Below are 24,437 nucleotides of genomic sequence, written 5' to 3' on the forward strand. Positions count from 1 at the left end.
CAGGAGAGTTTTCAAAGGGAGCCGTGAGGAGAGGTTCACTAGAGAGTTGCCTGTCTTTCCTCCACGACCTGACATGAGCTGTCTTCTTCTTGCAGAGAGCACTGCTCCCTGGGCTGCCTCCCTCGCCCTTCCCAAATGTGAGCACATCACAGCCAGCGCGGAGAAGGTCCTCCTCTTGTCTTCAAGGCACTTGCTTCTGGCTTCTGTTCTTTTGTCCAAAAAAAGAAAAAGCTGAAATAAATCAGTCTGCAAAGAACTTGTGCTGATCTAAGGAGGAGGCTGCAGAGTCTCATTCATCTCTTTGCTTCCCAAGATCCTTGGCTGTGTGCTGGATTTTCTGTCCTCACATTCAGGTGATCAGCTACAGGAAATCAGGATCTTGGATACTTTTGATTTTTTTGTTTCTACTTGAACCATTTCAATCAAGAAGCTGAAGCTGTCACTGCTAAAATCCCGTGGTTTTTTTCCAAGCATGTCAGAAAGCTGGCAGCAGCAACAGCAGCAACCACAGCAGCCGCCGCCACCGCAGCAGCACCACGCTGGGGCAGCCGCCCTCCCAGAGCACTCAATTCCGCCCAGCACTGCTGACAACCCCTTGGGCTGTGCCGTCTACGGCATCTTGCTCCAGCCAGACCCAGGTCTGCAACACCACCAGCACACCCCCATCCAGGCTGGAGAGCCATCCCACAAATGTGGGGTGTGTGGCCACGACCTCGGTCACCTCTCCAACCCCCATGAGCACCAGTGCTTGCCAGGCCATGACCGCTCTTTCCAGTGTACCCAGTGCCTGAAGATCTTCCACCAGGCCACTGACCTCCTCGAACACCAGTGCATCCAGGTGGAGCAGAAGCCCTTTGTGTGCGGCGTCTGCAAAATGGGCTTCTCCCTTCTGACCTCGTTGGCGCAGCACCACAATGTCCACAATGGCAATGCCATGAAGTGCTCCATCTGCGAGAAGACCTACAAGCCTCCTGAGGTGGAACATCCGCAGCCTCTCGACCCCTCGGAGAAGCCCTACAGCTGCTCCATCTGTCAGAAAACCTTCAAGCACCTCTCGGAGCTGTCCCGGCATGAGCGCATCCACACAGGTGAAAAGCCCTACAAGTGCACGCTGTGTGACAAGAGCTTCAGCCAGTCGTCCCACCTGGTGCACCACAAACGGACACACAGCTCGGAGCGGCCCTACAAGTGCACGGTGTGTGAGAAGACCTTCAAGCACCGCTCCCACCTGGTGCGCCACATGTATGCGCACTCAGGGGAGCACCTCTTCAAGTGCAACGTCTGCGAGTTGCACTTCAAGGAGTCATCGGAGTTGCTGCAGCACCCCTGCACGCCCAGCGGGGAGCGGCCCTTCCGCTGTGGCGAGTGCCAGAAGGCCTTCAAGCGTCCCTCGGACCTGCGGCAGCACGAGCGCACACACAGTGAGGAGCGTCCCTTCAAGTGTGACCTCTGCCAGATGAGCTTCAAGCAGCAGTACGCGCTCATGCGCCATCGCCGCACGCACAAGACCGAGGAACCCTTCAAGTGCAACCTGTGCGAGAAGGGCTTCGTGCAGCCCTCACACTTGGTGTACCACCAGCACGTGCATGGCATAGAAAACCTCTTCAAGTGCAACGTGTGCCAGAAAGGCTTCAACCAGTCCTCGGAGCTGCTGCGGCACAAGTGCGTGCAGAACGCAGAGCGGCCCTTCAAGTGCGCGGTGTGCAACAAGTCCTACAAGCGAGCCTCGGCTCTGCAGAAGCACCAGCTGGCCCACTGCGCCGAGAAGCCCCTCAAGTGCACGCTCTGTGAGAGACGTTTCTTCTCCTCCTCCGAATTCGTGCAGCATCGCTGCGACCCAGCCCGTGAGAAGCCCCTCAAGTGCCCCGACTGTGAAAAGCGGTTCAAGTACGCCTCGGACCTGCAGCGGCACCGGCGTGTGCACACGGGCGAGAAGCCCTACAAGTGCCCCTCCTGCGAGAAGGCCTTCAAGCAGCGCGAGCACCTCAACAAGCACCACAGCGTGCACGCCCGGGAGCAGCAGTACAAGTGCATGTGGTGCGGGGAACGGTTCCTGGACTTGGGCCTGCTGCAGGAGCACAGTGTCCAGCACACGGCCGAGGGCGCCTACCAGGTGGCTGCCTGCTTGCCATGAGCCTCCGTCCCCTCGGTGGCTTTCAGCTTGCATGAGCCTCGGCCTCCCCTTCCCTCTCCTCAGTTGTAGACAGCCTCCAGGGAGTTTGGGGGAAAGGGGTGGTGCAGTGAGTGGGCAGGTAAACTTTCCTCTGGCCTCTGTGGTTGATACACCACTTGTATTGCAGAGGTGACGGACGATGTGAAAAGCTCGAAGGGGTGGAGAGGAAAGGAGGGAGGTGGGGAGACGGAACGATGCCTGTAGTTTCCTGGTGTCTCCTGGGCTGTAGTTCACACTGTACCTGCAGTTCCAGTGCTGGGAGCTCAGCTGCCCACTGCAGGCACCAGCCCTTTGCCTGCAACTTCTTTGCCCTGCCTGGTGGGGTGGTGGAGGGGCTGGGTAACTCCTGGAGAGGGCTCAGGAGCAAGGCAGAGCCAGCCCTCCCTCCTCCTGGGGTGCGCTGCGTGGCAAGGAAGTAGCAAGTTTACGTTGCTGGGGTCTCCCAGCTTTCTTGGTCCAAGCTCATTTGAGAGGACTGCTTCAGATCATTAGTGTTAATTGACTGCCCCAACCTCCCCTGCTCTCCTGGAGTCTAGAAAGGAAAAGCCATGGGGCTACACAGCTCCAAAAAGCACTTTGGCATTGCTGCTTTTGCAGTCGCTGGCTGTCACAGTCTGCAAGGGTTCTGGGTGAGCCTGGCGACCCCTGTCCCTGCCAGCAGCATGGGGATGAGCAGCGAATGCTTTGCCACTACCAGCGAGCGTGGTGAGGAGAGCATCTGTGCCCCACTCCTGGCTGAGAGCCTTGTGTTTCAGAGCTGCTTCCTGAGGGACATAGCTCTCCTGCCAGGAGTTACCTCCAGCCCCAGGCCCCTTCACTCTTTGCACCGCTCGGGCTGTTAGCATCCCTCCAGGGGGTCAGGCAAAGGGCTGTCCCAGTAGTGCGAACACTAAAGGGTGAGGTGAACACTACTAATAACCTGCAACTTTGGAGATGTTACCATTGCCGACAGTAACCCATGCCATGTGCCGGGGGCTTGGTGTCCCATTTGTTGGAGGAGAACCAGAGGGAGCCAGGAGAATCTTTCCTGGCCTATGGGCTCAGCTCCACAGGGAGGGGAAGGTTAGCAGTGGGTGAAGGAGGAGTGTATTTTTTTTTTTTCTCCTCTTGCAGGAGTCCTGTTTTACCCCTTTACTCTTTCTTTACCTTTTCTGTATTTTTCAGGTTTTGCACAGTCCTTGTAAACATCACTTAAAAATAAATTTCCCCTAGCAAGGTCAATGCAGCCTGGGGTGTTTTGCTCTGCAGGATTTTGCTGGCTTCTCATGACTGAGAGACATGCTACACGCCAGTTAGATGCCTTGGAGGTTGAAGGCGTGCTTACTGGTTTGCCCACCAGCCTTCCCCCCTTTGTCTTTGGAGATATTAAGGTCTTAAATATCCGTCTGTGGAGATATTCAAGCCCTGACAGGATGGGGTCCTGGACAACCTGCTGTAGCTGACCCTGCTTGAGCAGGGGTTGGACTAGATGATCTCCAGAGGTCCCTGCCAGCCTCAGCTCTTCTGTGATCTTGGCTAGTCCTCGTATGTGGTAGGACTGTTGTGACGAGCTCTAATTAGTGGACAGCAGCTGGTAAGTTGCCCGTATGCTGCAGAGGTGATTAGGACAAGTTTATTAAGTGTCATCCACGACAACTGTAGACAGATTAACTGTGCAGAGAGTTGGGCTGTGCTGGCTTTGCTGGTAGGGGATGCTCATCTGAAATGTGGAGAAAGGCTTTTTTTCCCTTTCCAGCACGGTGAAAGGGAACGGGGTGCGTTTGCGGGGACTGGGACAGTTCAGTGACAAGTCTGCCCCTGGGACTGAGTTTTCTTTATGTGCAGCTTTAAGGAGGTTACAGCAGACCTTGCTCTCTACTGCCCAAGGAAGAGGGGACCGATGGTTATCTTACTCCATGCTGCCTCAAAGATGTAGAACTTCCTACCAAGTTTTCTGTCTGTATTTCTTTTCCCCTCCCCTTTTTTTTTTAAACAGTTTGTTAGTATTCATTAAAAATACCGTATAGTTTAACTTGATGTCATACTGGATCTTTTAAAAAAAGTATGTGATAACTTGGATTTTTAAAGAGCTCTTTGGTTCTAGGTAGCTGGTTTTTGCTGCTTAATATGTAGTAAGTTCAGTATATGCTTTACTGTAGGAGTAAAAAGGAGGAATAAAACCAAGGAAGGCTAATCCTGTCTTTACAGAAGGGCTTGGTGGTGACGGAGGCTGCGAGTGTGGGACCGGGGCCAGCCGGGGAGCACAGCACCCATCTGAACCCTCGCTCTGTTCCTGGCTTGGGTTGTGGTTGGCTCTGCCCTTGCCCTAAGCAGCTGCCATGGGTCCCCAGAGCTGGGGGTTCAGTGGTCACCCCAGCGGCTTGGGCACAGCTCCGGCAGCCAGGATCAGTGCCCAGAGCTGAGCTTGCAGAGAGGCTCGTCTTGAATATGAGGAGGTTGTGAAATGGAGGCTGCTGGAGCCTCAGGGGGCTTCTCTGGTTGTATTTCTTTATGGGGCAGCTGCTGGCTAGAGAAGGAGTTTGGAGAAATTGTTAGCGTGGGCCCCAGATGGCTGTGCCCTGCTCTCTGCCCTCCCTGGGGGCTGCCTGGGGGGCTGGGCAGCCTCAGTTGCTTGGGGCAGAGCAGGTGGGACCCGGACGCAGTGCGCTGGCCATGGAGCTGCTGGACCCCATCCCCTTGGTACCAGCTTGGCACAGGGACTGTTGGAGAGCGTTTCCCTTGTGCTGAGCAGCTGGGAAAGCCCTTGGTGTCCCAGCGAGGAGCTCTGGCTCTGCTTAGGCTGTGGCAACAGCCAAGCAGCACCTTGGGCAGACAGAGGATCACTGGGGCTGTGTGCTTAGGGGAAAGGGGATGCTGTGGGGAGCTCGGTGGAGATGAGCTCGGGTCCAGGTTGTCAGTAGGTGCCTCCAGGTTTGAAAACATCTTGGCGTGGCATTAGAGCATCGTTAAGTAGGACTGGCCATGGGCCTGTGGTGACTCTGTCTCTTCATCTTGTTTGCTGCCCTGCAACAGCCCAAATCCAGCAGGAGCCCATGGAGGCTTCAGCTGCTGGACCTCGGTGCTGGCAGGTGGAGGGACTGCACAGAACGGGCGGCTGAGCGGCCACTGAGAGCTTCAGGTGTATTTTTATAGGGAGATGGTCTGGTTGGAAGCAACCGTGTTGCGTACAGTGGGCTGGGGGAGCGGGTCGATCTCCGTTGCTGTGCCTTTGGGTCATGTTTTGTACGGTGAGGTGAGAGGGGATGGCAATAGCAGGAGGCACATGGACGTCAGGAGCTGGGTGGGGAGGCAGGGACTGGCCTGGGGGGCCAATGTCCCCTGGGCATCACACTGCCAAGGGCTCTCCTAACTGCTGGTGTTTCCTTTTCAAACCAAAGAGCAGTTGTAGCCAAAGCCTCTTGGGAGTAAAATGTGTTTCTACTCCATACCTGTGTTGTGCTTTGCTTCTGATGGTTATTTCAAGAGACTTTCAGGCTTCTTCATGCTGTGTCCGCTTAGCCTCTCGTGTCACTCACCACCCCACAGCACCCAGGAGGGTTTTTGTGCTGGAGCTGGTGTTGCATCAGCCCCGTGGCAAGTGCTTGCACGTGTCTTCAAGACCTGGTTGCCAGATTGCCTGAGGATGCTCTAGGGCTGGAGCAGGGGATGGTCCCTCCCGAAAGGTTGTTCTCTTTGGCAGGCAGCTTGAGCATAGGATGCCACTGGGGAGGTGGTGGAGACAATTAGAGTGGCCGAAGGTAGCGTGATTATTGTCCAGGAGATAAACCCTGCTCTCTTGGGCTGCTGTTCCTCTGGCTTCCTGGGTTCAGGAAGAAGACAGTCTGTTACCTGGGGTTTTTCTGATCTTCACTTGCCCTTACCCTACCTACAGGATGCCTTTAGGTGTATCTTGGCCCCTTCCCCTCCACAGCTATTTTCCTTATACTTTTATAAAACCTTCTAAGCTTCTTTGCCCTTTGTTCAATTCTTTATTTGTAAGCAGCAGTTTGCTTTCCATCCCTTTTTCCATTTGGATTGTGAGGCTTCTTCCCATTCTCCTCCTACTCCTCTCTGTCCCAAATTCCTCTCCCAGGCTGGACCCAGTTGATACCAAACCCCTGATGATGCAGTCAGGTGTTTGGGACCCAAATCTCACTGGATTCCAGTGGGTGCTTCTGGTTCTTCCCCCCATGAGGCTGTCCGTCTTGCTGGGCACGGGCGATGCCTGTGGCCTGGCAGCTCGGCTCATCTGGGTCGTGTCCGTGGCTGTGGCAAGTAAGTCTAAGCCAGGACCAGGAGCCAGAACAGAGCATCTCCAAAGGTTAAGTCAGACATTCCTGGGGAAAATTCGTGGCGCTGGGGAGGTACTGGACTGCTTGGTTCTCCTGGGAATGCCTGCGGAGCGGCTGTGTGCATTGAGCTGAGTTAGCCCTGGCATGGACACCCCTGGCACCATGCATATGCCCAGGTGACCCTGCCAGCTCTCCAGTGAGCAGATGCCGTCCCTGTGACCTGGGTGGGAAGACATGCACACTCTGGTCTTGGGGCCCATGTGCTGGAGTGAGGGGCGAGGGGGAAAGCGTCCTCTGACAGTGGTTTGGGACCATCTTGGGGTGCTCACACCTGGCCTTGTACTGCTGGGAGGGAGAAGAGCACTTTCTACACTTCCGTTGGGTATTTACCATCAACTCCAGGCTGCAGCTGAAGCCTGGCTGTCAACAATAAGCAAAAAAACCCTCATTATTCTTCAGACTTTGACTCTTCCTCTGTTGGGCGGGGAGTTTGCCTGCGGGAAGGTTCCTGCACGTGCAGGTGTAATGCTAAGATGCAATAAGGGCAGGCTGCAAGGTTTGGGGACAGCAGCTCTCCCCGGGGCCCTGCTGAGCCCGGCTTCTCCCCCGCTGCCCAGCTCCCACCGCAGCATCTCCCAGCAGCCGCCTCCGCCGCTTTCTGGATGTGAAGATGCTGCTCTCGCAGCGTGCCTGGGATGCTCGGCGGGCAGAGCAGGACTGCAGGTGGGAGCTGAACCATGGGCTTGTCTCCGAGCTGTGGATCCGAGGGATTTCATGGCCAGTGAGGTTCTTGGGCTCCTCCAAACCTGCACTTGTGCTTCCGGCAGGTTCCCAGGGCTGTGGGAAGTTGCGGCCAAGGATGCTGAGGTTCGTGTGGCTTGCAGTGCCTTTAACACTGCTCTCCGTGTGTTTCTGAGATGATACTCCATGTATGTGTGTATATATATTGTATTAACACATCCCGCTCTTCTGTGTGAGTGTTAAATTGTTTTGCTTTACTAATAAATTTATAGTTATTTATACCTTCCTGTGGATGTGTAAGATTTCTGGAGCGGAGGCCGTGTGCCGAACACCACCTAACCTGTCTATCTTTGTGCCCTGTCTGGCTTTGCTTGGAATTTTTTTTTTCATGCTTGCTTTCTTTCACTGAACTTTTTTGATGGAGGAATGGTGGTTTGTCTGCCTGGTAACCAAAAGCCAAGAGGCGGGGTGTGGGCAGGCTCCCAGGGGCTGAAAGCAAGAGCAGGCAGAGTGTGCACGGTGCTCTTGCCCCTCGCTGGAGATGGAGCGCTCCCTGCCCAGGGCACAGCTTGTGCCAGGACTGCGGGGCAGGAGCAGGCAGGATTCTCTGCCTGCCAGAAAGCAGCACCAGTTCAGGAGGCAGAAGCTGATGCATGTTGTGCTCCAAGACCCCACACACGACTGTTTCAGCTTTCCTAGACTTTTTTTTTTTTTTTCTTTTTTTTTGTATCCATCACATCCTGTGATAGCAAGAGAGGAGGAGCCCTCTACCTGCAGATGACCTGACTTGCTCCATCCCACCCCCAGGCCAGGTGAGACGTGTGTTTGTCTGTGGATCACTGAGAAAGTGCTTCTGGCTGAAAGTTTGGGAAGGGTTTAGGATGGCAAACCGAAGGGAGAATGGGGACGGCACTCACCCGGGATCCTGTGGCTGGGAGACAGCTCAGCGTCCCTTCTTGGCTCGCTGTTCCATTCAGGGCTCCTTAAATTACAGTGGAGATGTGCTCAGGAGGAGGAGGAGGGATGTCCACGACTTGGGGAAGGGGCAGGAGCCCCATCCCTATTGCCGATACCAGGTCACTGGTCCCTCTATGGCAGCTGTGCTGAACCTCGGGAGGGTGTTAGTGCCACCCAATAGGATCGTGCCTGGTGGCAGTAGGGCAACACCTTTCCCAGCTGCCTTAATTTCTCATTCTTGGCTGGGTGATTTATGCGGGAAGATGAAAAGTTAAACCACAGCTGGTAGTCCTAAGCTGTGCCCGTGTTTGAATTTTGCAGTTTGAGGAAATACTCCGTATCCTCAGGGCAGGCAAGGAAACTGCATCAGCACCACTGGTGCTTTACACAGGTTTTTATTTTCTTGTCTTTGATTTCCCTAAATCACAGGAAAGCTGCATAATTTTTGCACGCGCCAGAGCCCCAGGCTCAGGCTGGGGAGGACCAAGAATGGTTGGTGGGAGCAGCATCCTCTCAGCATCTTATTAAGAGCCCCTGAAGGTCTGGTTTCTTTCCAGAAAACCTTACCTACTTGGCAGCTCTTTTCTGTGCAGGTATCATTACCGATCCTTCCTGCCTTACCCCATGAACATAAAAGCAAACAAAAGGACAGCAGAAGTGAATGGCAAGTAGTTCTCCAGCAAATGTGCAGGAGTGCTGGGAGCATCACCCAGGTGAGGAGCTGAACCATGTCCTTCCCACCTCGGGGTTCCTCCTGGGCATTCGCTTGCAGAAATAAATCAAAGACTTTTGTAGGCAGGTCTGGTTCGAAGATGAGGTGTCTTCAAGAGTGTCATTGGAGGAGATGCAGGTTTCGCCATCAGCAGATGTTGCTTTTTTTTTTTTTAACTTCTCACTGCAGGATTTTATGAGCCTGATCATCCAAAGTCAGCTTGAAACCGTCCCTGCATTGCTTTGCTTTGTCAGGCAGCATCATCTTCTCAGGTGGGACCTGTGCAGCCTCCCACCAGGGGAGACCTGGCCCTGGCTGCAGCCCGGACAGTGCAAGGTTTGGGCTGTGCCGCTGCCACTGCTGATCCTGCTGCGGGGACAGCAGGTTGATTTAGTGCTGTGTCTGTCAGGACACCCACGGGGCCAGAGAAGGAGGAATCGGGCTGGGGGGTCCAGAGCTGCTCCAGGGAGCTCTGGCCAAAGACAGAAGCTGGGGCTGGCTGTGGTGCAGTGAAGCCGTACCAGGACTCCAAGGTGTGACTGTGGCCGAGATTAGGGGCGATGGGAAAGGCTGGCAGTCACACAGGGCTGGAGGTAAACGGATCAAGCAGCAATTGGCAAGCTCAGCAAGGGGAGGCTTAGCTCAGCCCAGCGCAGATTTGCTGCCTCCTGCCCCAGATCCTCTGAGGTCGGGGCAGAGCTGCGGGTGGAGCATGCTCAGGCACATCACCCTTGCATTGCCCCACGGAGTTTCAGCAGCCCCGTTGCCGCTTCTCTGCGCATCCCTGTGCCTGCCTGCTTCTGGGTGAGACGACAGCCTTTCCCGAAGTGCAGCTGGGCTTGCACCGGCCGGTGAGTGCCTGGGGTCGCTTTGGTGGCTCCGGGAATTTTGAGGATGCTCAAATGTGCTTGATTTTTGGGTTTTCTTTGCACCATCCTGCACCAAAAATGGGCTGGCTGCTGGGAGCCGGGGTGTTCGGGACAGCTGGGTGCCAGTAATCCCATTTGCAAGCAGCGCTGAGCTAATCCTTGCAGAGCCCTGAGCGGATTGGGGTGGGTTTGGGGGTCAGTGGTGAGCTGCCGTGGCCAAGGGAGCCCACACATCCCAGAGGTGGCTTCCTGGGGAGGTGGCGGTGAGTGTGCAGGGGTAAGTGGCAGCGACCGAGGCAAAGGACATGGGTGGGGTTTCTGCAAGGCCACCTCTGCTCATGGTGGTGGGGTTTGGTGCTCTGAAACGGAGCTAGAGGATGAGCCGTGGTGGGGGCACAGGTCCACGGTGGGGAAGCGATGGAGCAGGTCCATGGGGAGTGATGCTGCAAGGGCAACAGAGATGGGTAATGTGGAGGGGTTTGATCTGATTCTGGAGGGAAGGGAAAGGCCGAGGTGTGTCCTGCTCTGAATGGGGATGACAGGTCTGCACCCTGCTTCTTGCTCTTTGAGACTGGGACCCTGTGCCCACTGTTGTGAGCCCAGCAGACCTGGCATGACGGGCGGTGGCGCTGGCCAGTGCCGGCAACATGGGGGGATTGCATGTGGTTGCCAGCTCTTTGGTGCCATCGCAGGCAAATCTTGGCTGCTTATTCCTGTTTCTCCCAACAACTAGATTTTTGGGGACACAGAAATGTTTCTGCCACTCTCTTGTTCGGATGTGCCAGAGGAATGGCCCTGGCCCCCCACTTTCCTTCCCAGGCCAAGCACAGGCTTAAGCTCCAGGCTTTTCCAGCTGCGCAAGCTGATATCAAGGGAGGAGGAGACCTTGGCTGTCGTGGGGGCTCACTTCAGCCCTGGGGGGCTTTTTCTGAGCTTGTTTGGGCTCAGCGGTGTAAATTGGCCCTGGGCTTCTTTGGGAGCTGTGATGGTCCCGAAGCACAGGTGGAAATGCTGCTGTGCCATACGGGGCCGCCACGATTTCCTTGCTGTTCCGCTGGCATTCTCAGCTTCTTAATCCCTTATACTCAGCAGGGGGTAAAAGATAATTTCTTAAATGGTTTCTGGTCATCAGGCCTCCTGGGGAGTGTTTTACAGCCACCCTGTCCTGCTTTGGAGACATGAGGGTCTCCAGGAGAGCTGAGCCTGCCCGTGGTGTGCTGGGGGCTGCAGGTGCTGTGTGGGGTGATGCTTCATCCGCATCCAAACCCGCATCTTGGACTTGTACAAGGTGAGGATAAGCAAAGAGCTGAGGACACACGTCACCCCATCTGGGAACCTCGGCTCATTAATATTTAAGATGTCAGGCTTTGGGCAGCCCCCTATGAAACGCATTGAGGGATATGAAGATGTTCTTCATGTGTGAAAGGTGAGGGGTTAATGCAAAGAGCCCAGCACTGAGCAGCTTCCAGCCTGTAACCTGCTGCGTGTGTAGGGTTGGGGCCACGTGTTAACCTGGGGTCAACGCTTCCATGCAGGCTCCTGGCTGGGCTGGATGGAGCTCAGGGATCTGCTATCTCTTGCCCTTTGCGGGAGCCTCCTGTGGCCAGCAACATGGGAGCCATCCGAGATGCTCCTGAGACTCTCACTGAGCAGAGCAGGGTGTCTATGGAGGGGCATTTTGGGCAAAGCAGTGGTCTTTGGAGGGGCAACAGCAGAAGACTTCCCTAATTTGAGCTGGGCTCTTGTCCTGTACCCAAGCATGGGAACATGCAGCATCACTTGGCTCACTGGTGCTCCATCTCAGCCTGGAGTCACACCAAGAAGAGATGGGGGGGATCCAAAACCAGCGAGCAAACAGAACCTGGAGAGCTGAATCCCTGCTTTGCCACATCTTATTTTTACCTACCCCACCAACATCACAGCAGCCAAAGCAAGTCAGTGCTGGCTGCCTCTGCTGCCCTCCCCAGGGCCCCAGGTGAGTGCCTGCCCCAGTGGCCACCATGGCCGTGGCTGAAAGGTGATGAAGCAGAGTGGTTTCCTAAGGGCAGAACGAGTTGATACGTGTGTTGGGGTGTGAATTTGCCCATAAACAAATTCTACTCAAATTACTGTTGTTTTTCATCCCTCAAATGAAAACTGAGGGGGAACATAAAGCACTCTGAGCAGAGCATCACAGTTTCTGTGATCTATCTGCTCCAGCTTCACAAGCGCTTCTCCTTGTGTGACACTTGCACAATCCTCCATGGCTAAAAAAAAAAATCCTGAATAAGCAATTACATTTGGGAAAAGCAAGTTAACTAAGTCTGCAAGCTCAAAATAGAGGGTGTAGTTTGCTCATGATAACAGCGAAAGGGCAGAGGCTGAGCGGGTTTGGTCTGGCTGTGCTGCAGTGCTGCGTTTCCCAAGCAGGACGTGGAAACGGAAGGACAACAAGGACCTTTTGGGCAGCCCTGGGGACAGCGTGAGCGGCTGATGCACCCGGTGTTCCCCAGGGAACGTGCACCACTGCTACTGGCCTCTCGCCAGCTGGAGACCCCTCCTCGCTCCCCGCAGGCAGCTGGATGCTGGGCTGGTTCGAGCGGGTGGTTCCGCAGCCCTCGCTGCCCCATATAACAGAAGAGACGCCCCCAGCTCCAGTTCAGGAACCAGAGCCAGCTAAGGTGAGTGGGGAGGCAGTTTGGGAGGTACCGGGGACCCCATGAGCTCGGTTGAGAGATGCCCAGTACACCTGCATCCAGCCCTGGCACTGCGGCACTCAGGGATGCTCTGCAGCACTCCCAGCAGGGATGTGGGCCAGGATACCTTCCCCCCTCTGATGGCAGCAGGAAGGATGGGGAGCCCCTGGGGTTCACAGCCACCTTTGAGTGGGGGCCACTGTCCCCTGCACCTCATTCTCTGACACCTTCTACTTTTGACCCTGAAGGCACCGACAGGAAAGGCTGGTGGCCCTGGGGATGCTGCTGACCATGCACACACCAAGGGTAAGCCCCCGCGGCGGGGGGACACGTGGGCTCGGGCAGAGGGTCATTGTTCCTCTACCAGTGGGTCTGACATGCCGGGCACTGGCAGAGCAGTGATGGGAAACCTTTTTGGTTTGTTTTCCTGCTGCCACAGAAGAAGCGGAAAAGAAGGTGGGATTTGCGGTCCCCGAGGACAGAGGCTCTGTGTTTGAGAGGTATCACTCTTGCACCTTCCAGCGTGCGACACCATTTTGCTTTCGGTCGGGGGTTGGATGCCTGGGATGGAGGGTCCCAGCCTGACTCACCCCCTTCCCTGGCAGCGTGGGGAGCAGTGTGCTCTCCTGGATCTCCCAGGGACTGGAAAAGGTGATTCCCCAGCCGGTCCCAGCCCCAGGGACACTGCAGGCACTCGGGAAGAGCTTCGAGACAAGCATTGATGTTCCTGATCAGGTAGGTGACAGATCAGGACAATGGTCTGGTGTACTTGAGCTTCCAGCTCTTTTTACCTTTTTTTTTTTTTTTTTCTTTTTATCCCTCTCCCTGTGCTAACTTGGAGCACTAAACCTGCCTTGCATGGGCTTCTGCCTTCATCCATCCCTGTGGAAAGGGCAGGTTTCCCTCCCTGCCTGGCGGGATGAGCCCCCGTGCTGGCTGCTGGGCGGGTGACAGTCTGTTTGGCTTTTCAGACAGAGGTCCAGATCCTCAAGGATGAGGAAGAGGATGCTCTGGGTAAGGAGAGCCAGGAGCCTGCATCTTGCAGCATCCCGGGGCATTTCTGGAATACCCCCCATCCCACATCCCACCTCCCTGGTCAGTGATGCTGGTGCTATTGGTCCCTTGAGCTGGTTGCTGCGGGGACCAGGAGCCTCAGCTCTCCCCCATCCTCACGGCACTGCTCCCCTTGCAGAGATAACCCCCTTCGATCAGGAGGATGAGCTGGATGGCTGTGAGTCCGAGGCCGACTTAGATACTGGCATGAAGGAGTGGTGAGTCCCTGGGGAGGCTGGCGGGGATGTGGGAGGGCAGCAGAGAGGTGCAGGATGAGCTCCCTGACTGTGGCACGCTGTCCCCGCAGGGCAGGAGCGCGGGTGCTCAGCTGGCTGGTGCAGGGCTTCGAGAGGATGGTGCCACAGCCAGAGGTGCTGAAAAAGCCAGAGGTGAGTACTGCCAGGCCTGGGGAGACCAGGTGGCAGAGGTGATGGAGGAGTGGGGTCCCCATCCTCCCACACACCCTGGCTGGAGCTTTGGGAAGGAAAACCCCAGGGGAATTCAGCAAAGCAAAAGAGAGACCTTGGGGTGCCATCCTGGTTCTCCCTGACCTGGCCGCATGCTGGGGGACCCTCCATTCGGGACCCACTGGTGCTGCCAATGCCAGGGTCTGGGTTTAATGGTCCTTGTCAATGAAACGAGGCTGAAACCACAGTGAAGGGTGTGTGGGGCTGTCTGTGTGGGTCCCCTTGGGGAGTGGGACGTGCCCACCCAGGGTGGTGTCGAGCCACAGATGGTGCTTTGCCACATCGTCCATCCCTTTGTCCCTCTACAGCCAGAGCCAAAGGAGCAGAAGTGCGAAGCCACAACGGGAGGTGAGCAGTCCCCCTTCCCCGGGTGGCCCTTTCAGAAGGGACACTGCCTTCGAGAATCTGGGTGCAGGCAGCAGCGCTGGGGCTGCCCTCCATCCCCGTGCCCCAGGGTACCAACTTTGCCGAGAGGGGTGGGCACACCGCATCCTGACATCGCGGCACTGCCCTTACACCACGTCTGTCCCCAAACCACCCGTGTCCCCATCCCAGACTGCATCCCTGGGGGAGAAGCTGCCAGGGAGGTCCCCCAAGCCTGTCCTTGCTTGCTCCCATTCCTCAACAATTGATAAGATCACCACTGCATTACCTGTTCCCTTTCTCCTTCTGAATAAACCTGAGCAGGCACAAAAGGGACTAAAACCCGGGCAAAGGCAAAAAGCAGCGTTTCAGCCACCCAGAGCATGCCGGGAGCAGTGGAGCCGGCAGCAGCCAAGGGGCAGCCAGAGCCAACAGCCACCCTCATCCCTCAGTCCCTGGCTGGGGACGGCAGCAGGTAACCATGGTGGCAACTCCCGCGTGGGTCCCGTGGCCAGAGGGACGGCTGCCGTGGGAGCAAAGGCTCCAGCAGCCAGGTCTGACAGTGGTTTCTGGTCACCAGGATGTTTGCCTGGTTTGTCCAGGGGCTGGAGAAGGTGATGCCACAGCCGGTGACCAGGGAGAAGCAGGACACACAGGTATGCTGTCTGCTGGGCAGGTAAAGGGTGCATGAGCACCATGTCCCCAGCCAGGACGGTGTCTTCTGCCATGCAGATGCCACCAGATCAGTGCCGGCATCTGTTGTGCTTAGGGCTGTCACCCAGCTCCTTCACAAAACAAATCCCCACAACCTGCTTAGCTGATGAAAACCAGGATTTGGACTCTAAACATTGAGAGTGCCCATAGCATGTGTTTTCTTTGCTGTCTCCTTGCCTTTCTGTGCAGCATCAGGTGATGTCCAGGCCCTGGCATCTCACCCAGCTGCGGTCCAGCTCTAAGGAGAAGCAGCAGCAGCAGATTTACATGCCCTCCTGTCCTTCCCTTGCACCCAGGCGAACTCATCGATGTGCTCCTGCCTTTTCCCATTGTGTGTGGGGATGCTCATGCCCACAGCCAAGCCAGGCCCTTAGAAATCACATGGGTTATTTAGGGTAAAAGGGCCACGTTTACTGAAAATGGGGAATTTAGGGTAAAAAATCTGGTTTACTGAAAATAGGAAACAGTTTCACGTCTCCCTTTTCCTCCTGACAGGGAGTGGCTACCGCAACCTCGAGTCCTGTGGAAGAAAGTAAGTAATTGCTCCATCTCACCGTGCCTGTTAACTTGCCTGAGGTCAGACAGCGGTTATTGGGAAGAGGGGCCACTGGTGGCTTTTATCCCCTGGTCTGCCGTGGGTGCCCGGAGGGGAGCCCCTGAAATCCCCCAGGGAAGCCACGAGAGGCCGTTGCAGCTTGAGAAGTGGGAGCAGATCTGGGGTTGTGGCTTGGGCTTGGTAAAACTCAGCCCATGGGAGTCTCTCTGAGTTCAGCATCCCACATCCTCAGGTCCCGGGTTTTGAGGTTAGCGCTGACATCAAGGTCTGTCCTCGAGCTGTGCCGGAGGATGTTTGCCAAACTGGTGGGATTTGATCAAAGAATTACAAGGGAATTCAAACCTGCCCCTTTCATCACTGCCTTTGGCACGTTTGCTGTTGAGCTGAAGGGTGTTTGCTGAACCTGGTCTAGGAAGGTACTCCAGGAAAATAAAATCCTGGGATTAGGTGTGTTCGATGTGAGTCTGTATGTTTGTAGGAGAGCATTGCAGGGTTCACACTGCTGCTTGCCTGCCTGTGGAGGGGAGCAAGCACCGGCTCTTCAGGCAGCCGGGCTTGGCTCCCCACGCCAGCCAAGTTGCGGGATGCTGAGCAAAACGGGGATCCTGGCTGGGAGCCACGGCTGCTTCCACAGATGCACGGGGCAGGAGGGTTGTCAGGCAGCCCCGTAGAAGTGCTGTCCCCAGGGAGGAGCAGTTGGTCGGGCCATGGGACCCGCCACAGGACACAGAGGCTGTTTATCCCTCCAGGGACATGTGGGAGGCTGCTCCCGCCAAGGCAGCAGACACTTGGTGGGATCTCAGAGTGGGAAATCCTGCAGGAAGGCATTTCTCCATAAGTTTGTACAAACTGGAGACCTGAGCGCTGCTGTGGACCTCGGAAAAAGGCAAAATGAGCAGGATGCTGCTGCATGTGTGGGGCATTTGCAGCCTCTGTGGGCGGCTGGCTTGTGTTACAGATCTTTGGTGCTTCGAGGCACCTCAAGGCCACTGAAACTGCCCAAGGAATGGAGCAATTGGGTTGAGCAGGAGATCTGCTCTGGCACCAAACTGCCAGCATGCTCATTAATGTTTTCCTTCTCCTTTTGTTTCAGGAGGCAAAGGGGCTTAGTGCCTCTGAAACAAACGGAAAACGAAGACCGTGGTGAGCCAGCCTTTCCCATAACCAAACGAGACGAACCTGAGGAGAAAGCACAGCTGGGGAGGAAAAGCAAAGGGGAATGTGCAGATGGTCTCCAGCTGTTTCCCAGCCGGGACGGCAGGGACCGGGGGCTGGCTGCGTGTCCCTGCTCCCAGGGCTGTCCCATCCCGGCTCCCTCTTGGCTCCGGGAACTGGAGCTATTGGTTTTACAGGATGATGTCTGTGACATGAGAGCTTTTATAAAAGGGTAGAAAAGCATCACTCGGGACACCTTGGAGGCAGAAAGCCTCTTGCTGCAACCTCCCAGTACCCCTGGCCCTCTCAAACCCCCACTGGCATCTGAATATTCACCCCTGAGACCCCTAGCTGTAGCCCACAGATTTCTTTTAGTTGACTTCTGCCTCCCAGGTGTAATGTTATAAATCTCTTTAAGCTCTTGTCAGCTTCTTATTGCTTTTCTTCCGTTAACTGAGTGTTTTCTCCCAGCAAGTGGAAAGGGCTCTGGTTTGCAGCAGCAAATGCAGTTGGGTGAGGTTAATCTCTAGGCAAATAGGTAGGAGTTAATGGTTAAAAGCTTTTGCACGGGCTCTCCTTATAGGAGAATTTACCCCAAACTCTTCTCATCCCCAACTATGGCAGCTCCGTCCCAAAGCTCACAGCTCCTGGCATGCAGCACAAGCCACAGCAGCAGGAGCATCCTGGCAGGGAAGGGACTTTGGGGATCTCTCCAGCCTGGCGGGGTGCGAGCAGGCTGGGCTGGATGGAGTGAGAGCCCTTGCACCTTGGGTTTTAATACAGACCTTAGAACCACAGAATGGTTTGGGTTAAGTGGGATCTTCAAAGATTATCCAGTTCAACCCCTCTGCCATGGGCAGGGACACCTTCCCCTGGACCAGGCTGCTCAAAGTCCCTTCCAGCCTGGCCTTCAACATGTCCAATGATGGGGCATCCACAGCTTCTTTGGGCAGCCTGTTCCAGTTTCTCATCACTCTTATACAACATTTCTTCCTTATGTCCAATCTAAATATACCTTCTTTCAGTTTAAAACCATTGCCGTTTGTTTTATCTCTACAGGCCCTGGTAAAAAGTCTTTCTCCATCTTTTATACGCACCTCTTTGACACATAGAAAGATGACGACAAAGTCTCCCACTGTCTCATTGCATTTCTTTAGGATGATATAGGCAGACGTAACTGCGAGTCATGAGCCAAGCAACCAGCCTGAGCCCCATCCTCTGTGTTTATAACAAAACCCACTGGTACCGGGCTACAATTTTAGTATTTGCCACATTTTCATATAATGTACCCAAAAGTTGTGATGTATTTTAAAAGCCATCTCACTGATGTCCTGCATTTTAATTAATGGAGATCTAGAGGGAGTGAGTTAAAGCATGGGCACCATGGGTGGGTTTCCTGCCTTTCTGTAGTCGAATTTGCACGTTTCCTATCAGCTTCTCTGTGGACATGTAAGTTTTGTTGTCAGGCAGACTTCAAAATAAACTGTTTTTACAGTATGCGGATGCGCTTCCTCCTCATGTTTCTTTGGTCTGTGCCTGGAGTGGTGGGATGGGAACCCCCGGGACACAGAGAGGGCTGGTTGTAGGTCAGACCTGTGCTCTTTGCTTTGGAGCTGCTCTCACAGCCTCCCCAGTAACCCATCGTGGGTTTTCCCCCAATGATGCTGGGAAACTGGGCCATGTGGGATGCTTCCTATGCTGTACCCAGTGGGGTGTTTAGAGCGGACATGACGTGGTACTTGGGGCATTCCAACGTGGGCTCTGCATTGAGTCTTGCTCTGCAAAGCCAGGGTCCCTGGGCTGTGCTAGTGCAGTGTTTTGCTCAGTGTTCACAAGGGGAAAGGCTTTTGGCTCTTCCTGTGTCTGCTTCTGTTTGCAAGGAAAGTCAAAACGTGGCCTGGAGATAGGACACATCATCCGCTGGTGGAGGCTGCTGTGCGTGTAGGGAAGCCAACAGACATCTGCATGCAAAGGGCTGTAGTTTTCATAGGGCTTTGGACACACTTGGCACAAAATGGTGTATTTTCTCCCTTCTTGCAAAAGAGCTCAAGGCATCTGTCCGGCACAGCTCGGGGTAATGGGGCTGCATGGGTCTGAGAGGCTCTTCAGTCCCAGCATGCGGCAACACCTCTGCATCAAGCAGCTAAAACGTGTGATCTGCCCTGGACCTGGCCCTGGCTTCTTGAAAATGCACTATTCTCACTTCATCACCTCCCTTTCCCCATTTCTGTTTCAGTTCACATTGTCCCCGGGGAACCCGAGGAGACCGACCTCATCCTGGAAGAGATCACTGATGAGTGGATTAACAAAGCCACCTGTGAGATGATGGCCTGGGGTCGTGAGGCTGAGCTGGTGACAGATGCTTGTCCCCTTCCCCCCATCCAGGAGGAACCTCAGGAAGAAGAAACCAGGTAGGAAAAGGGAGATGCTGTGGATGGGCAGCTCTGTAGGCTCTCTGGCCACTAGCGTGGTGGCCATGGTGGGGGATGAGCACATCCCTGGGCGTCCCTCCTTGGTAGAGCTGGCAGCAGGCAGCCAAGGTGCCTGTTTCCAAAGAAGGGGGCACCAGAAGGACCAAAAAAGTGTTTGAGCAAGCAGCCTTTCCTTCTGGTGTTGAGATTTGGGTTGGGCCAGGCAGTGGCAGAGCCACAGATGCAATGCTTCGTGTTGCCTGCAGAGGACAGCTGAAGGATGCTCTGCTTAGGCTTCCCATAAGTAGATTTTTAGCCCTAAGGCAAGAGGGTTTGGACCTCATTTCCATCAACTGCACGTCCAGCTTTCATGATATTTGAAAATGGTAGTCTTCTCTATGCAATTCATCCTACGCTTTCCAAAGAAAGCCCTGCTGAGGTCCTCCTGAGGGCTGGGCAATGTGTTCAGAGCAGGGAGCAGGCTGCATGGCAGCAGGGGGATGAGAGGTGTCCATGCACACTCCCAAAGGGTTTGGCAGCCCCCCAAAACACTCCCTGAGCCCAGCACGTGTGCAGAGGAGGGCGCACACAGCAGTCCCCATCTCTGACACAGGTGATGGACAACTGCACTAAGCACAAGTGATGCCCAGAGCCACCTTCACTCAACAGAGCTCTCTTCTGCTCAGCCAGAAAACACTGGACATGTTATAAAAATGTTTCTCAGACTTTTTTGCCCTTAGGATATGAACCTGAGAAGCTGTGGGCAGCAAGCACATCCTGTCCTGGAGGCTGGATTTCATTAACAGGGAGGTTTGGGTCAAAATCAGCAACAGTGGCCCCTAAACACCTCCTCTCCCCATGGCACAAGGGGAATTTGAAGGCTCAAGGACTCTGGTTTTGTGTTCCCAAACTTTTTCCCATTCTTCTTCTTGAGGCTGCAGACATTAATGGGCTGTGAAACAGTGTATGCTAAATGTGCCCAAGCATGTTCCTCCAAAAGTGTTGGCTGGGGGATGGAGGCAGAGCATCTCTGGCCAAAGGGGATGCAGAGCCCAGCAGTGCTCCTGTTGTGAGGTTCAGATGTACTTTTTGGATTTCCCCTAATGAATTTCTCCTCCTCAGGCTGTGGCTGTGCTCCCTGAGTGCTGCCGAGGAGGAGGAAGAGGAAAAGGAGGAGAAGGGGGAGGAAGAGGAGGAGGAGAAGAAGGCGGAGGAGAGTACAGGGTGAGTGGCTCCTGTTGCCTTTATGGCTTTGCTGGAAATGAGCGTGAACACAGTTGTTGTTTCAGCTGCATTCACAAGCCGGAGAGGCTGAAACACCCGTGGATGAGCGAGCTCCTCCTGGCAGAGCCGGGCTGCCCAGCCTGGCGCCTGGGAGGGACGAGCTACGGAGGGATGTGTTTGGGGGGGATGCGTTCAGGAGGGATGGGCTAGGGAGGGCTGTGTTTGCAAGGGGTGCATTAAGGAGGGATGTGTTTGCGGGAGATGCGTTCAGGAGGGATGGGCTAGGGAGGGCTGTGTTTGCAAGGGGTGCATTAAGGAGGGATGTGTTTGGGAGGGATGCATTCGGGAGGGACACGCTAGGGTAGGATGCGTTAAGGAGGAATGTGTTAGGGAGAGATGCGTTAGGGAGGGACACGTTAGGAAGGGATACGTTCGGGAGCGATGCTTTCACAAACCGGCTCGCCCCAGGGCTGGCTGCTGACGCGGCTCCTGGTGACAGGCGAGTGTCTCCTGGTGACACCGGCTCCATCTCCATCGCGGCCGCCCGTAGCAACCGCAGCCCCAGCCATCCCCTCCCTCAGCTGAGCAGGAGCCCCGGCTTGTGCCTTCACAGGTCGCTGGGAGCAGCTGGCTCCTGGACGTGGTCCGCATTATTTAAAACCATATCCAATAATTCAGGGCAGTTGGGATTGTTATGAGTATTTCAGAGCTGAATTTAAGGACAGGATTATGCATTGTACATACAAATACCACTTAATACAAGTAGGTACAATTTTACTTTTTTTTGTGTTGTAGAAAATAGCCAAGTTATCGTCAGCTCTTATCAGTGGTGACTGTGGTCTAGATGGTATTCAGAAAAATCTTTCCGCTTGGTTTAGTGGTTTTCTCTGATTTCATGTGAGATAAACATTTAGGGAGTTACTACCCAGTGCTACAGTAATAGTCTCTGTTAATTCCTCTGAAGTAGCTAGATTTTCAGGAAGAAGCTGGAAACACATCAATATTCAGTGTTAAACCCATATTTTATTATTCTATCAAAATTTATTCCTGGAGCTCCACTATAAAAACTTGAGCTTCTGTTGTTGGGTGAATGAGATGCTGCTCCATCCTTCAATGTGTTTGTCTGTTTATGGGAAAAGAGCAACAGTGACATGTTTTTTAGATTAGGATGAAAAGATTTGTGATTGCATTTGAAGGGAACCTAATTAAAAAAAAAAAGTAAGGGAGACGGAATTATTAAAAATATTTTTTTAAATACCTTGGAAAATAACAGGATTTTGAGACATGGAGATGAAAGATAAGAAGCAGCCACTGCTTGTTACATTCATCTTCTGTCTTAGGACCTGCCAAGGATGCAGAAAGATGGTTTTTCAATTTTCATGCGTTTAGCTGTCTTAAAATTTTTCATTATACCCAATCCCTGCTTTGTGTCTCTTGCCAGAAAGGAGCAAATAGGGAGATAAGTGCACAGAAAGACATGATGAGGTGTTTGGTTTTGGTTTTGGTTTTGTTTTTTTTTTTTACTTTCAGTTATAAAGTTATATTCAACCAATAAAATTGATCTTGTGAGCCCCCTTTGTCAGAATGGCAGAGCTGGGTTCTGCACGTGTTGCTGAAGGAAAATGAGAATTATGTATCCTGGTGATGTCTTGCAGAGGAAAACGTGGGATTCAGATGGTGCTTGCGGGGCAGCCCTCCCTGGAAATTAGGCTCTTGGCTTTTTATTTGGCAAATTTTAATTATATGAGAAATTTTTATGCACAGTGGGAGAAACATATTGCTTGTATCTTTCTGCATATGCAATTTTTGCGTATGCATATGCAATGCCCCGCATTATTTATGCACCTCTCACCTGGTCTCCCATGTAGTATTTTTTCCAAGTGCCTTCTAATCTAAGGAGCAATTTGTTTTGTACTGCTGCTGTGTTAAACTCAGATTTCTGTGCTATTATTTGCCTGTAAATGTGGTTTGCAGCACAGCTGGAGGAGCTGTGCTCCCCAAAAATGGGAGAGCCACGCATCATCCCTATTGACATGATGCCCCCCCGTTGATGTGTTGCCCGCTGTCCACAATGTGCACAACCTCAGGAAGGGCAAAAGCAAGCTCGGGCTCCTGTCTCTGATGTGTCCCATCCAGAGCCCTATCACCTTGTCTCACCGCTGACGAGGGTGTGGATGGCATCTACTTCGCAGAGGAGGCCCTCAGGTTTGAGCAGCTGGAAGAAGCTGAGATAAGTGATCTGGAAGGTGCTTTTGTACAGGTACGGCATCGATCCCTGCTTGGGGTCAGCTCTGCAATGAGCTCTCGCTGCCCTGTGCTTGCTCGGGTGGCTCAGAGCTTGTCCAGGGGGACACAGTGCCCTGGTGAGGAGCAGGGACCGGGATGGACGCTGGGGATGTTGCCCACTGAGATGTCCCCATCTCTGAACATCTCTGGAGGTGTGCACCGAGGGATGCTTTTACCCGAAAACACTGGCACAGAACAACCAGCTGAGAGGCTGATGGACAGTCAGGGAATATGGGACACCTAATCAAGCTGCAAAGTCTGCTCTTTTCCTGACACAGCAGGTATTTTTCTCCTTAAAATGGCTTTTTTTTTTTTTTGGTTTGAAGGTGGAAGAGGAAACAGCTGAAGCTACTGAGACTGATGCTGAAGGTATGATAATATAGCAGCGTAATGTGAAATTAGGAGGAACCAAAGCAGATAACGTTATGCTCAGTGAGGGCAAAGTGCAGCTTGTCCCTCCCCACTGCCCGCGGGCTGGGAGTGGGACTCTGAGATTTCTGCAGCGTGGGACCGCGTGGGCAGTCGGGGCTTTTCGCTGGCTTAAAGCATCCCGTGGGAACGGCGCGATAGCAGCTCTGAAAAGCTGGTGCTTACGCGGTGCTTAGTCTTGTTGACTAAGCAATCTCTAATGTGAAATAAGAGTTTCTTCTTCAGCTGAAGAATGTAGGGAGGATAAAAAGGATTTTCTTTACCACTTTGCTCAGTTTGGGAAATAACCGGTGACATAAAGCGCATTTTAATGAAACCTTTTAGGAGGTAACAGGTTGGTAATAAAACTGAGGTGCTGAGCTCCCAACGCAGCCTGAACAAGCAAAAGCAGGTCCTGGTGTAACTCCACTGACATCAGGGAGTTGCACAAGAGATGGTTTAACCTGCGCCCTCGTACGGGCTGGAGATTTCTCTGCTCATGCAGCCCTGCAGAGCACCCCGGTCTCGCAGCAATGCTAGAAAAGCACACGGTAGGATGCTCACTGCTGCTGTCCTGTGCTACTGACATCCGTGAGCGGCACCAAAAACCCCAGCAGCGCTGACACAACCGCCCTGTCTCAAACCACTCTGTGTTTTATTGCAGCTTCCGATCACTTGTCCTTTGCTTGAAGCACCTAGGCGCCTAGCAGCATGGCCGCGCGCGCCCGAGACGTCGAGCTAGATCGGCTGGTGCATGACAAGCCGCTGGACGGCAGGGACGCCTCCCCTCCCGGCCACGGCGCACTAGAGCAGCTCCCCAATGTCCCCAGCTATCGAGCCACCACTGCCTGCCGCATCCCCGTCCCTGTCACCAGCAAGCCAAGGGCTGGAGTTGTCAACCCCAATTTTTGCAATGAGGAGCAATCCCCGCTAGGTATTAGAGACGTCAGCTTTGACGATGGGCTTGCATTGCTTGGTGGGGGGCGGGGGGGCAAGGGGTTACTCCTGGAGTAGTTGCTTTTAGGAAAAAAAATCAATAAATAAAAGCACGCTTCACGTTGCAGCACAGAGGCTGGGGAACAAAATTCATGGTTTTTTCTGCTTCCGCCTGATCACTATGTGCCTTTCCAGCCAACCCCTAGGGAGCATTTGCCAATATCCGTACGTTATATGCTATATGTTCTGACTTGCTCGGCCAAAAACCCTTCCTAAGGACCTGCAGGCAGAGGGTTAAATATCTGCTGCACACACACTTTTCTCCTCGGAATTTGTGCAACCCACTCATACTAAAAGGACAGTAAGGTGAAGGTTTGCAGTTCACTGTTTTCTGCCTTTTAACCCAGAAGTACAAATTATGTTTCTGCAGCTTTGCTTTGGTTTTAACCAACAAGCCAAATTCTGC

General features: G+C 53.9%; 1 protein-coding gene across 4 annotated transcripts in view; it reads left to right on the forward strand.

Moving 5' to 3' along the window:
* LOC135991973 (cyclic nucleotide-gated channel beta-1-like) overlaps positions 1-24,437 on the forward strand; it is a 41,123-nt gene that overhangs the window by 1,992 nt on the left and 14,694 nt on the right. Inside the window, exons 2-18 of one of the 4 annotated variants that reach the window (XM_065640862.1) lie at positions 96-2,113; positions 7,935-7,997; positions 12,216-12,383; positions 12,647-12,704; positions 12,838-12,898; positions 13,004-13,133; positions 13,370-13,412; positions 13,591-13,669; positions 13,759-13,840; positions 14,227-14,266; positions 14,606-14,756; positions 14,862-14,937; positions 15,491-15,527; positions 18,943-19,117; positions 20,240-20,341; positions 22,478-22,601; positions 22,954-22,996. In XM_065640862.1, coding sequence (XP_065496934.1) covers positions 473-2,113; positions 7,935-7,997; positions 12,216-12,383; positions 12,647-12,704; positions 12,838-12,898; positions 13,004-13,133; positions 13,370-13,412; positions 13,591-13,669; positions 13,759-13,840; positions 14,227-14,266; positions 14,606-14,756; positions 14,862-14,937; positions 15,491-15,527; positions 18,943-19,117; positions 20,240-20,341; positions 22,478-22,601; positions 22,954-22,996 — 3,073 coding nt within the window. In that variant the 5' untranslated portion in view covers positions 96-472. Of the gene's footprint in view, positions 1-95; positions 2,114-2,135; positions 7,312-7,934; positions 7,998-12,215; positions 12,384-12,646; positions 12,705-12,837; positions 12,899-13,003; positions 13,134-13,369; positions 13,413-13,590; positions 13,670-13,758; positions 13,841-14,226; positions 14,267-14,605; positions 14,757-14,861; positions 14,938-15,490; positions 15,528-18,942; positions 19,118-20,239; positions 20,342-22,477; positions 22,602-22,953; positions 22,997-24,437 lie in introns of those variants that run through there. The other 3 variants (XM_065640864.1, XM_065640866.1, XM_065640865.1) reach the window with 3 other exon arrangements.

Source organism: Caloenas nicobarica, chromosome 9, assembly GCF_036013445.1.
Source record: "Caloenas nicobarica isolate bCalNic1 chromosome 9, bCalNic1.hap1, whole genome shotgun sequence".
Lineage (NCBI taxonomy): Eukaryota > Metazoa > Chordata > Aves > Columbiformes > Columbidae > Caloenas > Caloenas nicobarica.